This window comes from Ranitomeya variabilis, chromosome 3, assembly GCF_051348905.1.
Source record: "Ranitomeya variabilis isolate aRanVar5 chromosome 3, aRanVar5.hap1, whole genome shotgun sequence".
Classification (NCBI taxonomy): domain Eukaryota; kingdom Metazoa; phylum Chordata; class Amphibia; order Anura; family Dendrobatidae; genus Ranitomeya; species Ranitomeya variabilis.
In genome coordinates this window covers 511,596,419-511,610,724 of record NC_135234.1, presented here as the reverse complement: position 1 = coordinate 511,610,724, position 14,306 = coordinate 511,596,419, and the positions used below count along the sequence as shown (strand labels likewise).

Here is a 14,306-nt window from a genome sequence, read left to right as displayed (position 1 = left end):
GGTGACTTTGGTAAGGTATTTCGGCAGCATAGGTGGGGAATCAGGGGACAAAAAATACACTATTGTAAAGCACAGCTCAGGCCCTATTTAACGGTATTTTTATCTCATACTGAAAAAACGGGGTGACAGGTTCCCTTTAATGGAGTCTTTGGAATGCAGTGCAGCATTGAAGATCATAAACAGCTCGTGTTCCCACAAATGTGCTGGCTGCTGGTAAACTCGAGGTGGGGGGCTCATAGAATTATAGATCAGCTTCAGGCTTTCTTCAATACTCACTCCACCTTGCTTGGAATGGACATGGATTAATTATTGTCAAACCTGATCTCAAATGTTTGTGTATACATAAAATATAGACTGCTGGCAAACATCAGCTACAACATTGTCACCCTTCATCCTCCCCAAAAATGATTGCATGATTTAATGGGGGATGTATGAGACCACTTTCTTCCAGTTGTTCTTAGGTTGCGTCTGGTATTGTAGCTCCACTCATTTGACATGAATGGGTATAAACTGCAATACCATGTACGACCTGTAGACAGGCGTGGTGCTGCATCTGAGAGCCACGTTTTTGTAGTGTTGTGCAACCCCATTAGCAGGGAAAGCAGATCTTCAGCTTTTTTTTTTTTTTTATAAACATCACTGCCATTTTACAGAAATGCGCATGACTAAGTAGTATTTACTGTTATTCACATGTAAAACAAACAATTTGATCTTTTTGCCTACAAAACCTTTTGCTTTCACAGTATAAAATCAATTTAAGTGCATTTTACAAACAGTATTAAAATGTATTGCATTTGTGTAAAAATTAATAAATATTACATATAGCATACATTACATATAATTCTGCCATCGTCCCCACTTTGATCAGATACAAGCATTTGGAATGCACATTTATCATTTTGATTGAAATTAGTTCTGAATAGAAACGATTCCATTCGTTTCCGGTTCAATAGAACTCCGAGATGATACAAACTTAGCTTTGTGGAAATTCAAGTACTCTACTATTAATGGTAGCTCTTCACTTATGCATACGTTCATTACTGGATGATTAGCAACTATGTGAAAAGAAAATCCAATTCTCGGTTTCCCAAATGAAAAGGACTTCTATTTCCTCAAAAACAGCTGTTGTGTGAAATGTATTTTTTCTGGGATTTTTTTTTACTGATACACTTAGAAAACTATGATTCATACTGTGGTAGAAAGAATCCTATACTGCCATAAATCAAGCATATCATCATCTATACACTGCTTAAATCAAGGTGTACATATAATTTAGTTTTAGATGAATGGAGAGTCACAGTAATCCATTTTGGTCAACATTAGCAACAATTAAAGCCGAACACTACACTCCCATCTGCATATCAGCAAAGTTGTAGAAGTTGTCCACGTCACGAGAAGAGGTGGTCTTGCTCTCCGAAACAAATATCTATTTGGTGCAAATGGAGATAAAATATGCATGTGTTAATTTCGAAGATTGACGACAAAAAAACACAACTTCATGATTTATGACTAACATTATAAATCTCAGATTAAAATGAAGCTGGAGATAAAGGTTTGTATTGCATGGTGCCTGACCCTGAGTAACCTCCTGTCCATTTTCCTTAAAAAGCACAAAATGTAAATGTACACCTTTTAAGTCATACATTTAACCCCTTTGATGTTAGCTCCGGCGGTTAGTCCACATCTTTTCCGGCGGCACATGTCAGCTGTTTTGAACAGCTGACATGTGCCACTTACAGCCACAGGAGGATTCGCGATCCACGTACGGCAACCCCCCCCCCCCCCCCCCAGAAGAAGGCTAGCGCTGAAACGCGCGTAGGTACCTGGCAGCACATTTTTAGGTAAACAATGCCCTTTTGATTATTTGGATTTTTTGGATTCTGATAAGTATTCTTTCCTGAACATATAGCATGCACAGTAGCACTTTGTTCTCATTAGCACCTTGCGATACCATTATCACTGTTTTGTGTGCAGTAAATTCATTTTGCTTCTTTGTTGATTATGCACTTTGTTACTCTTTTTGGCACCTTGATATTTATTTTGCATTACTTGATTTTTTAGATTCATTCTGGTGATATTCAATATATTTTACAATTCTTACGATGCTTTGCTGGGGTATGCATTATCTGTGAGCCATACATATATTTATTTTTGTTATTTATTTATTTTATTTTTGGGCATGTTTATAATATCTCTTAATATTATGCACTTTATTATAAAATGTGCGCCATTATTCGATTCAGCTGTTACTATTTATTATTTTTTTTTTTTTAACCTTAATAAAACTTTATGAATTATATTCTTATTATTCTTTATTGCACAATTTCCTTTATACGATCTTAATTTATTTTTGTGTTTGACATTTATTTTTTATACAATTTGTTCCACCTTTGATAATGATCCATCCACGGCTGTTGACCCGTTAAATGCCGCTGTCAAACACTGACAGCGGCATGTAACACGCGTTTCAGGCAAGTGTGCTGAAAATCCCGCCCATCAGCACCCGAGTCACATGGCCGCGGGTCGCTGATGGGTTGGCATGACAACCAGGTCTCCAGCAGACCTCTATGTTTGTCACTGCCAGATTTCTATGAGCACCGCCCGGTGGTCGGCACTCATAGCAAGTCAGCAATTCTGCTACATACAGGTGATCTAATGGCAGCTTCTAGTCTCCCAATGAGACTATTGAAGCATGCCAAAAGTAAAAAAAAAAAAATAAAAAAAAAAATTATTATATGTTGCTACAACATTGCATTAAAACGCAGTTAACAGGCGATCAAAAGATTGTATCTGCCACAAAAATGGTATCTTTAAAAATGTCAGCTCGGCATGCAAAAAAAATAAGCCCTCACCCAACCTAAAATGACGTAAAATGCAGACGCTACGGGTATCGGAAAATTGCGCAATTTTTTTTTTTTTAAACAAACTTTGGAATTTTATTTTTTATCACTTAATAAAAAAAGCACCTAGACATGTTTGGTGTCTATGAACTCGTAATGACCTGGAGAATCATAATGGCAGGTCAGTTTCAGCATTTAGTTAACATAGTAAAAAAGCCAAACAAAAAACAATTGTGGAATTGCACTTTGTTTTGCAATTTCACTGAAATTTGAAATTTTCTTCCCATTTTCCAGTACACGATTTGTTAAAACCAATGGTGTCATTCAAAAGTACAACTCGTCCTGCAAAAAACAAGCCCTCACATGGCCATGTGGAGCAAAAAAAGAAAACGCAAAAACGAAAATACCTCCGGTCATGAAGGTGTTAAAGAAGGATTTCCTAAGAAACCTTTATCGTCTGTCTCAGTAAACCCTATGAATGCTTGATGGCTTCTCAGTTTACCGGTATTCCGGTAGCAAGAAATTACAGTATTGTTGGGATCCCCCTATAATTGATACAATGGGAGCCCTCAGATAAGTGTATATTTAAGGTTTCTTTTCACCTATTAGAAGTCTGCCTCACAGAACCGGGATCACTTTTATTACACAAATTTATACCCACCTAATACTTTTATGCCCAAAAAGACAAAAATATTCTAAGACTGATACCTTTTTTGGCTAGCCAGAAAAATTATATTTACAAACTTTCAGAGCACAGAGGCCTGCCAATCTAATTTTTCTGGTTCGCCAGTAAAGGTATTACTCTTAGAATACTTTTGTCTTTTTGTGCATAAAAACACTTACAAAGATTTTTCTGTCTAAGGCTAAGTGCACATTAGCGTTCGGCTGCGTACGTCCTCCGTTAAGCCCCACGTACTTCTGCATGCGTCCTGCGTACCTTGTTGTGTTCCCGTGCGGTCGGCGGAAGCATCAAAACAACGCATCCGGATACATCCGCATGTCCTGCATACCCAATGTTAAAGATAGGTACGCAGGACGCGGAAGTATGCGGGGCTTAACCGAGGACGTATGCAGCCCTCCGCAAAGCCCCCGAACGCTAATGTGAACCCTAAAACCTAAACCTAAAGCCTAAAACGGAACCACAATATTTTTTATTGTACATCACAAGTATACACTGTAATGTCTATAGGTAGTCAATGTAATGAATAGTGTTGAGCGATACCGTCCGATACTTGAAAGTATCGGTATCGGAAAGTATCGGCCGATACCGGCAAAGTATCGGATCCAATCCGATACCGATACCCGATACCAATACAAGTCAATGGGACTCAAGTATCGGACGGTATTCCTGATGGTTCCCAGGGTCTGAAGGAGAGGAAACTCTCCTTCAGGCCCTGGGATCCATATAAATGTGTAAAAGAAAGAATTAAAATAAAAAATATCGCTATACTCACCTGTCCGACGCAGCCTGGACCTCAGCGAGGGAACCGGCAGCGTTGTTTGTTTAAAATTCGCGCTTTTACTTGGTTACGTGAAGTCCCGGCTTGTGATTGGTCAGGGCGGCCATGTTGCCGGGACGCGGACCAATCACAGCAAGCCGTGACGAAATTACGTCACGGCTTGCTGTGATTGGTCCGCGTCCCGGCAACATGGCCGCCATTAACCAATCACAAGCCGTGACGTCACGGGAGGCTGGACACGCGCGCTTTTTAAAATGGGCGCGTGTCCAGCCTCCCGTGACGTCCCGGCTTATGATTGGTCACGGCGCCATGTTGCCGGGACGCGGACCAATCACAGCAAGCCGTGACGAAATTACGTCACGGCTTGCTGTGATTGGTTAATGGCGGCCATGTTGCCGGGACGCGGACCAATCACAAGCCGTGACGTCACGGGAGGCTGGACACGCGCGCTTTTTAAAATGGGCGCGTGTCCAGCCTCCCGTGACGTCCCGGCTTATGATTGGTCACGGCGCCATGTTGCCGGGACGCGGACCAATCACAGCAAGCCGTGACGAAATTACGTCACGGCTTGCTGTGATTGGTTAATGGCGGCCATGTTGCCGGGACGCGGACCAATCACAAGCCGTGACGTCACGGGAGGCTGGACACGCGCGCTTTTTAAAATGGGCGCGTGTCCAGCCTCCCGTGACGTCCCGGCTTGTGATTGGTTGACCGCGGCGCAACCAATCACAAGCCGGGACGTCACGGGAGGCTGGACACGCGCCCATTTTAAAATGCGCGCGTGTCCAGCCTCCCGTGACGTCACGGCTTGTGATTGGTTGCGTCTCCCATGTGACTGCGACGCAACCAATCACAAAGCCGGGACGTAATTTTAAAATCCTTAAGGACCTGAAATTACGTCACGGCTTGCTGTGATTGGTTGCGTCGCCCATGTGACTGCGACGCAACCAATCACAACGCCGGAACGTAATTTTAAAATCCTGAAGGACCTGAAATTACGTCACGGCTTGCTGTGATTGGTTGCGTCCCGGTCACATGGGCGGCACGCAACCAATCACAAGCCGGGACTCACGTAAAGGAAAGAAAAGCGCGAATTTTAAACAAAGAACGCTGCCGCTTCCCTCGGTAAGGTGCAGGCTGCGTCGGAGAGGTGAGTATAGCAATATTTTTTATTTTAATTCTCTCTTTTACACATTTTTACATTAATGTTGTTTCGATACCGATACCCGATATCACAAAAATATCGGATCTCGGTATCGGAATTCCGATACAGCAAGTATCGGCCGATACCCGATACTTGCAGTATCGGAATGCTCAACACTAGTAATGAACCAACAGGAAAAAGCTCATGTGACTCTGAACTGAGTCATTCTGCAGTGTCACAGAGCAGCCGAATGACATGGCCATGGAGGAAGTTGTGGGGACCGCCCCAGTGGTAGAGACAGCAAAATTGGCTGTTATAGCCTCATAAACAAAATGCGTAATATCTCTGCCAATGCAGGTCAGTTTAAAAAAAAAATAGAGTAATGATCAGGAGAAAGGGGCGAATTTAACAAACAAAAATCAAGCACTTTGGTACTGATGACAGTCCTCTTTAAAAGCGGCAATTTTTAAAATCCACACCTCATGTCAATTACCATGCAGACAATGTCCACAACCTGTAGAGGAAGTTGCTGAAATCTCATCAATGTAGCGGGTACAGCAGCAAATACAAACCATGTGAACTCACCCAAACAATGACCAAAATGTAAGGCTTTTCATCAGCAGAGAGTAATAAAGTGGACAACCCGTAATGAGTTTTAATCACTGAAGAATAGTGCAAGCTGGTAATCCTGTGTAGGGGTCTGGGTACCTAGTGGCCCAAAGTTTAGGACGTAGTGGAGGTATATGTGGACTGGAATTTATGCTCCATTTGCAACCAGAGTGGAAAAAGATTACCTACAATCAAATGCACCAGGTCCGGTGCTCTGACATTTTGTGCGACATGCTTAATATTTCGTGGAGGAATGCTGGATTGGCAACTCTAATACACATGACGTTTAAAAAGAGAAAAAAAAAATGTTTACCAGGGTGAACCCCACCTCAGCTGTTCATGGCTGACACTGGAGTAATAGAAGACGTCTTTCGGTAAAGCCCATTGAAGTTGCAGGTATACTGGAAAGTGCTGTACACCGGGCTACATTGTTTCTATAACCTCCAGGTAGTTCATTGCACTTTGCTGCGTCCATAGCCCACTTCTTGTGGCTGCCTCTTGGACGCTGTTATTCCAGTCTCGGTTATGAAGAACTCACCTTTGTGCCACTGAAGATGCCAGCAGAAGCTTCCTGGCAGGTCTGCACTGCTCCTTCTCCATTAAACTCCAGAGCAACAACTGACCCTTGATGAATAAAAAATTAAGAAATACGGTACATTAATTTTGGAGGATGGTTATGTATCAATATATTACATACCTCCAATCTTACTGCAAAATGGATAATTTAGCTAGAATACATTAGCATTTCGGGCTTATTAAATTATGTGCATACAGCGGTGATTTTTGGTGCACAAAACCACAACTAAAGTACACAGCAATGTATGTGAATGGCATTTAATAAAAACCTACAAGCATTAGTATGGATTGAGAAAAAGCATCTAACACGTGAAAACATTCCTTCAGATTTCTGGCCACTCAGGGGACTTATGTCAAGAATCATTTTAAAACCTTCTCGGCCAGATTATGTCTGTAGTACTAATACAATGACGGAAAAGAGAAGTCAGATCATCAATTCATCAATTAGAGCACCCAAGACTGGAGATTGGACCACTGGATGTTTCAAGGAAAGCCATCTCAGATTTGTATCCGGCACACAATACAGCCATACTGAATGAAGTCTGCCACTACTAAGGGAAGTCTATCAGCACAAAATGACTGTTCTAACAAAGCTCTCTGCAGTCTTGGCACAGAGGAGCCCACCCTTCTTGTTTTCCATCTATCCCAACCCCCTTTAAAACCAGAGCTTGTCAATCAAGGAAGAAGGGCAAAGATATAGATGCAAGATGATTAAGTGTTAAGGTGCCCTGAACTGTTTGACTACACCAAGGGTGTCAAGTGCGTGTGTTTGGCTTGCACAGTCATTTTGCACCGACAGACTTCCTATAACCTATATCTCGATTTGAAGTTATTTTTATCTTATAGCTGTTCCAACAATTCATGAACAGCTGGGATCTGACCTCAGGTACCAGCATCAATCCAGAGATTAATAGAGGCCGCCGTGCTGCTTTAACAAGGCAGCAGTTTCATTCTCCAGATTGATAGGGGGTCAGACCCCAATAGTTATATAATGATGACATACCCTAGTAATATGCCATTTCTTTAGAACAGGGGTGGGGAACCTTAGGCCCCAGGGCCATTTACGACCCTCGATGACCTTTTATCAGGCCCCGGGCAGATTCTCAGGGACCGCATTATTGAGCAAGGAGCTGTATTTTAATTGCCACAAGCTCATTAATTTCTTCTTGCTCTGTTTGCACACACATGCATGGTTCACTACTGAACATTGAAGGGCATGCAATGAAAGATTACGTCCTGACACCAGTGCCAGAGTCAGGATGTACTCTGTGGGCGGTGTTTGTACGGCCCCCGAAGGACGGTATAAATAACCAAATGGCCCAAACTCTGGCCCCTGAAGGATGGTATAAATATCCAAATGGCCCAAACTCCAGCCCCCGAAGGATGGTATAAATATTCAAATGGCCCTTGGCAGAAGAAAAAAAAAAAAAAGATTCCTCACTCCTGCTTTAGAAGATGGAAAGAACCCTTTAATTTAAAAATAAATAAATAATACATGCAATACCTTGCTCCAACAAGGGTAAAAACTCTGTGGCTCGTTCTTTAAAAACTCTGTTTGCATCTTCAGATTTCATTGCAACCTCTTTAGTCTGAACAAGCGATAACCCCTTTCCGATCATCTGTAAATTATGGCATAATGGTTAGAAACACATACAGAAGTTACTTTAGGCTTTACTTGACCACAAAAAGCACTCCCGTTAAGTTTTTCATTCATTGAATGTGTGTATGTACATGTAGTAGGAGTGTGTTAATGTACGCACCGCTGCTCCCCAGTATCCGGCGCCATTCTGCTCCTCTTCTCAGTGACGTCACACCTCGGCAGACTCTCCAGGTCACGCTGTGCTCTGTGTGACCTGGAAGGGACTTTTACAATGTACACTTATGGAGCGTCAGAACAAGGCTCCATCGGCATTCATTGCCGGCTAGTTGGAATTGCGTTGACGTCACCGAGAAGAGGAGACATCAGTAACAGGCGAGTATATTAATACACTCATACTACATTACATGCACATACACATTTTAATGAATGAAAAATCTTAATGGAGTGCTTCTTAACCATAAATGAGAGACCAAGATCCATATCACAATACTACGAACAACAGCAGGAGTCATTGTAGGATGCATCATTAGCCAATTACCTCATCGATCATCTTTCTGGCATTTGCTATTGTATAATCTCCAGCAAAGAAAACCACCAAACAGGACTCATCACTTTTTTTCTGTCTCTGCCCCCAAGTAACCGGAACGATGCTCCTGTTGACATCCATAGAAACTCGTACAGCTTTTAGTTCATTACTGTCCGGTAAAGGAACCAAATCTTGGATTCTACAATCACTGGGAAGAAGACTCCAATTTGTCTCTCCGGACACTGGGGTGAAGTCATGGATGTTGCTCCATGTGTTGTTGAAGATACTCAGACCAGCATCCTTAAACTGTGCACCTAGTTCTGGGTAATAGAACTGGAAACATCCAAATTTCATGCCGGTGGAGGATTCTATGATTGGTTGTGTAGAACAGCATAGAAATATGTCCATTTTCCTGCAGTCCCTAGTGCGAAACTGCTGGCATGCCACAATACATTTACAGTCCTTACAGTCACGGAAGAACACGCTGCCTTTAACAGGTCCCAAGAAGATGCGGCAGTTTGTACAGTCATCAATGGTGATGGTAGCAGAGTGGTCAAATATATAGATGTTACAGTTCTCACATTCCTGTATGACAAATTGTTGGCCTGCAACTTTATCTGGCAACTTTCCTATGGTTTCATCTTTCAGGCCATTAAACATGTAGTCCTTTGGGTCCACCTGTAAATAGATATTTATATTTAGTTAATCATAAATTTTTTTGTACCTAAAAGATTAACGTGCAGACCCAAATCCGGTAGATCTAAGCAGAGTTTTTTTTATTGTTCATTTGCTTTCTACATGTAATAATCTCCATTAACAACTTTCTACCACTTCCCTTCTGCAGAGTGTCTAAGAGAGGGATGTCAAACAAATATACAGAGGGACAAAATTAAAAGCTTGCACAAAGTCGAGGGTCAACCTTGATAGTGTGTGTGCGCGCGCGCGTGCGCATATATATATTTTCCTTATCAAATATAACGATGAACTTTTTCATATTGAAACAAACTTAAAGAAGTTGTCCCACTAAAAAAACTACATTTTAATTCATAGATCTTAGAATAAAATATTGGGACTAATGCAATGGTAAGTAAAAGCAGGTAAAAGCATATCACCCAATGGCCTAATTAGCGACCAGAGGTATGTTTGCTTTTGCATTTTTATTTTTTGCTCCCTTTCTTCCCAGAGCCATAACTTTTTAATTTTTTATTGTCAAAATGACAATGTGAGGGCTTTTTTTTTGCGGGAGGAGTTGTACTTTTGAGCAACACCTATTGGTTTTAACATTGTGTATTGGAAAACGGGAAAAAAATTCCAAGTGAGGTGAAATTGCAAAAAAAAGTGCAATCCCACACTTGTTTTTTGTTGGGCTTTTTTACTAGGTTCACTAAATGCTAAAACTGACCTGCCACTTGCTATGTGCGCTGACCACTGTGCGGCGCTTACAGCAATCTGGCATTGACAACCATAGAGGTCTGCTGGAGACCTCTGGTTGTCATGCCAACCCATCGGTGACCCGTGATCAAGTGACAGGGGTCACCAATGGGCGTTATTTGTGACGCGCTTGCCGGAAGCGTGAGTTAAATGCGAGAGATTGACAGCGGCATTTAATAAGTTAACAGCCGCGGGTAGATCTTGATTCCATCCGCGGCTGTTGCAGGCACATGTCAGCTGTACAGATCAACTTATGTACTCAGGGGGAGTCCGACATAAGCGTACTATTATGCCTTATGTCGGAAAGGGGTTAAATATGCAATAACAAAAGGATAAAAAAAAAAAAACACATCTTGAATAATACAGCTAATAAAGTATGATTCAAACAAAAGTGCCACCAAACACAGTATGAAGTGCCCACAGTGATTTCCTCCACAAGCACAGTATGATGACCCTACTGTACCCCCCCAATTCATCCAAAGAATGGTGAGCCCATCACAGTACGATTCTCCAACTGAAATTCACACAGTCCTCCATACAGTATAATGGCCAGAAAAATGATCCAATGGATGATAGGTGTCACTATGAGTGAGTGCTCAGAAGTCACATAAATGAAATAGAATATAAACGTCGGCACTCCAAACTGCAAGTAAATGAAAGTTTATGTATAAACATGAAACACAGAATCACAGACATTCAAATTAAGCCAACGATTCGGCCCGTATGTGGCCTTTATCAAGGTAAGACTGGAGGTGCTGTTATAAGGCTTCAGGGTATGTGGATGCCGTGAGAGCACTCCATGTTAATTTGAATGTCTGTGATTCAAGCTTATACATAGACTTTCATTTACTTGCAACTTGGAGTGCTGAAGTTTATATTATATTTCATAAAAGTGATCCATACAGTTTAACGTGCCCCACATTAAAAACACAAATACTCACTGCTGCACATTCTCCCGTTGCTCCGGTCCCTCCATGGTGTCTTCAGATCCCCTGGATATTTTGGTACAAAGGGCTCCCTCCTCCATCACTACTTTCAACTGTATCAGCAACTAGGATGCCAATATAGTTGAAAGTGGGATATCTGCTGTAGGACGCGCCCGGCGTTGCGAGCCAAATATACCCAAGGAATCCTCCCAGCATCGGAGGGCCAAATATACACATCCTGCGAGTCAAATTCGGCCCAAGGACCACAGTTTAACATATGTGGTCGAAGTCTGTTATCTAGCACATTGGAGTTTCTCCCCCTTCTCTGATGGTTAGAGAATGCAGTAGACAACGGTTGTGGGGGGCTTTTACAGACTGAGGTAGAGCAGAAAAAAGGCTATACAAAATGGAAAGAAGGAAGTTCATGATAGGAGTTGTTAGGACACATGCATTAATGAAGACAGTAGAGCCCTGGATAAACACAGACCTAACATCCAGCCTATATTAATAGGAGGCACACCCCACAAGGGAAAAATCGGAAACATGGATAAGACTGCAATATAGGGGTCTGTAAATGAATGAACATTGCAGACAAACGTATTAGCAAAACAGTAACCACTAACATAAGAAAATGCATTTCTTACCCACATTTTAAAGATGTCCTCTATATCTTTTACATTAAAAGGGGACTAAAATAAACACTATGCAATATATTGTAAAGAGTGCACACTAATAGAAATATGCTGTAATAGTAACACTGTACGGTGGTCCTGGGGAAGCCTGTTAAATAAAAGTCTTCAATAGAAGTGTGCTGCCCCCTTCCAGTAATTCAGCTGAAGGTATAGGGGTGATTACCACCTTCACCAACAACAATAAGCAGGGGTGGGGGGATATCAGTCTTGGTAAAAAGACAGACTGTCATCACACTGAAGTGACAGGAGGGATGGGGGGAGACTATGAGCAGATGTGCCGTCATTAGCGAGTGATTTCTTATTGGCAGCCACACAAGTCAGTAGAGCTGTATTATCGCCTCCATGCTGCTATTGCTACTTCTGAACCGGAGCTAAACAGAGAAGGCAGCAGGAATGAAGCATGTCTGTACTGTGTGTGTAGGGGACTAGGTTGTAGCTGCTCCCTTCCCACTAATTCAGAGAACTGAAAATTAGAGCTAGAGACTGAAAAGGAGAAAACTGGGAAAAGTCATATAAATGGCCAAAAGGGCATTATACTTCATCTACACATATGATGGCTTATTCTGGAAAGTCTCCTTAGATGCTGAAATGACAAGTACCCCTAATGTTTTGCGCATTCAGTGCTTAGCTCAAAACAATGTTCTTTAGTCACTGTACTTACGGTAACTAAAATAGGGATTTTCAGGCAATTAAGTTCATTGCTAAACAGGGCGCCTTTATAAAAAAAAAAAAAAAAAGGAATTATACTTCCCTTTAATGATCCCATTCCTGCATTTATCCAGTCCTACACTCCTGCTCAAACCGGGATTGATATAAAACATCCAGTCTGCCAATCTTTGGAAGTACTGTTCAGTCTCTGCCATCGATTGGTTGAGTGTTAATTTCTGGTGTGTCAAGTAGGGGACGAGGAAGTAGAGACCGGTGTAATCGTTAGAAGGGGACCTGCCGGAGAATCAGTCATGGCGGGCTAGTACACTAGAGTCAATTGAAATAAATACAGTGAGGTGGGGAAAATAAAGTCAAGATGGACGCATTGAAAATATATTACAAGAGTTGAGCAAAAAGATTCACAGGACCCTTGTCCAGTAGTCACGTCGGTAGTCAGTTACTGCTGGACCAGAGGACTGCAAACTTCCTACCAGCAACATCCATGGCGCCTCGTTCGATTAGTAGGCTAGTGCATGACGTGGCAGCGGCCTTCAGTTCAGAAAAGGGCCCTGCGATGTTGTACATTGAATCATTTTTGTCACATATTTTGTTTAGCTGCAGTTTTCTGAGGCCAAACCCATAAATTGAAGGAATTGGAAATACACAAAGGTTTATACTTCTGCTTCTTGGTGGATTGGGTTTAGCATAAAAGACTTGATTAAATACTGCACCAAACATTGCAAGAAAATACATTATTGAAGACAAGAAAACCATAGCTTGTTTGCAGTTTCTTACTTAGATTAGATGCTTTCTCAAGGATGCATAAGGAACAATTTGCCAGTAAGCATGTAAATCAGGAAGGAAATTTCCATGTTTCAACAAGTCTTACTTAATAAGCCTCATTCAGAAACAAGACAACATACAAACAGTATAAACTTGAGGTTTCACTGTGAGAATGCTCCTATTGATCTCGTTTGGCTGCCATCCTCCATACATACACTCAGTTGGTCCCAGTAGCTTTATCCTGTGCCGCGCGTAGCTGTCACCTCCCAGACTGACTTACACAAAGACAACATTCACCAGCTCAATGACTAGACGAAGAACATTCCTGGAGATTTCGTTACTGAGAATTATCAAAAATATCAGTCGAGCAAAAACATTTCTGTTCACATTATACAAAATGTTTTACGTGCAAAGTCATGAAAAAAAACACAACACTAAAGTACACTATTTCAGCTCTATGAGATATAATATATATATATATATATATATATATATATATATATATATATATATATATATATATATATATATATATATATATATATATATATATATATATACAAACCTCAGGTGAACATCAACACATGGAACATTTTTGTCATTTTTTAACAAAGCGGGGCCAATAAGCAGAAGTCTGAAAAATTACAAACACCCCATGAATGGTTTGTAGATCCAACTTTAGGAGAAATAACTTTCCGTAATCATTTTACATCTTACATAATTCGATATTCATTTATTTCTACACTTTACAAGCTTGCTAACATTCATGGAGGTCTGTGGATATTCATTTATGCACAGCTCTGCTAAGGTCCTGACCCAGCATTTCAGTTGGGTTGTGCTCTGGACTGGACCATTGCACTAAAGGTACCGTCACACTCAGCGACGCTGCGGCGATATAGACAATGAGCCGACCTAAACTAGATCGCTGGAGCGTCGCTGTTTAGGTCGCTGTAGAGACGTCAAAAACAGCAACTCCAGAACGATGCAGGAGCGATCCTGTGACGTAACGGCGACTCACTTCTCGTTCTCGCTGGTTGTTAGCTCCATTACATCCATTGTTAGCGTCGTTGC

At 41.5% G+C, this 14,306-nt stretch overlaps 1 protein-coding gene across 1 annotated transcript in view; it reads right to left on the bottom strand.

Annotated features, from left to right (window-relative positions):
* Positions 1–629: 629 nt before the first annotated feature.
* RP2 (RP2 activator of ARL3 GTPase) overlaps positions 630–14,306 on the bottom strand; it is a 32,173-nt gene continuing 18,496 nt past the window's right edge. The window contains exons 2-5 of the mRNA XM_077296898.1: positions 8,768–9,433; positions 8,134–8,248; positions 6,592–6,677; positions 630–1,426 (exon numbers count right to left, since the gene is read on the bottom strand). Coding sequence (XP_077153013.1) covers positions 1,343–1,426; positions 6,592–6,677; positions 8,134–8,248; positions 8,768–9,433 — 951 coding nt within the window. The 3' untranslated portion in view covers positions 630–1,342. The remainder of the gene's footprint in view (positions 1,427–6,591; positions 6,678–8,133; positions 8,249–8,767; positions 9,434–14,306) is intronic.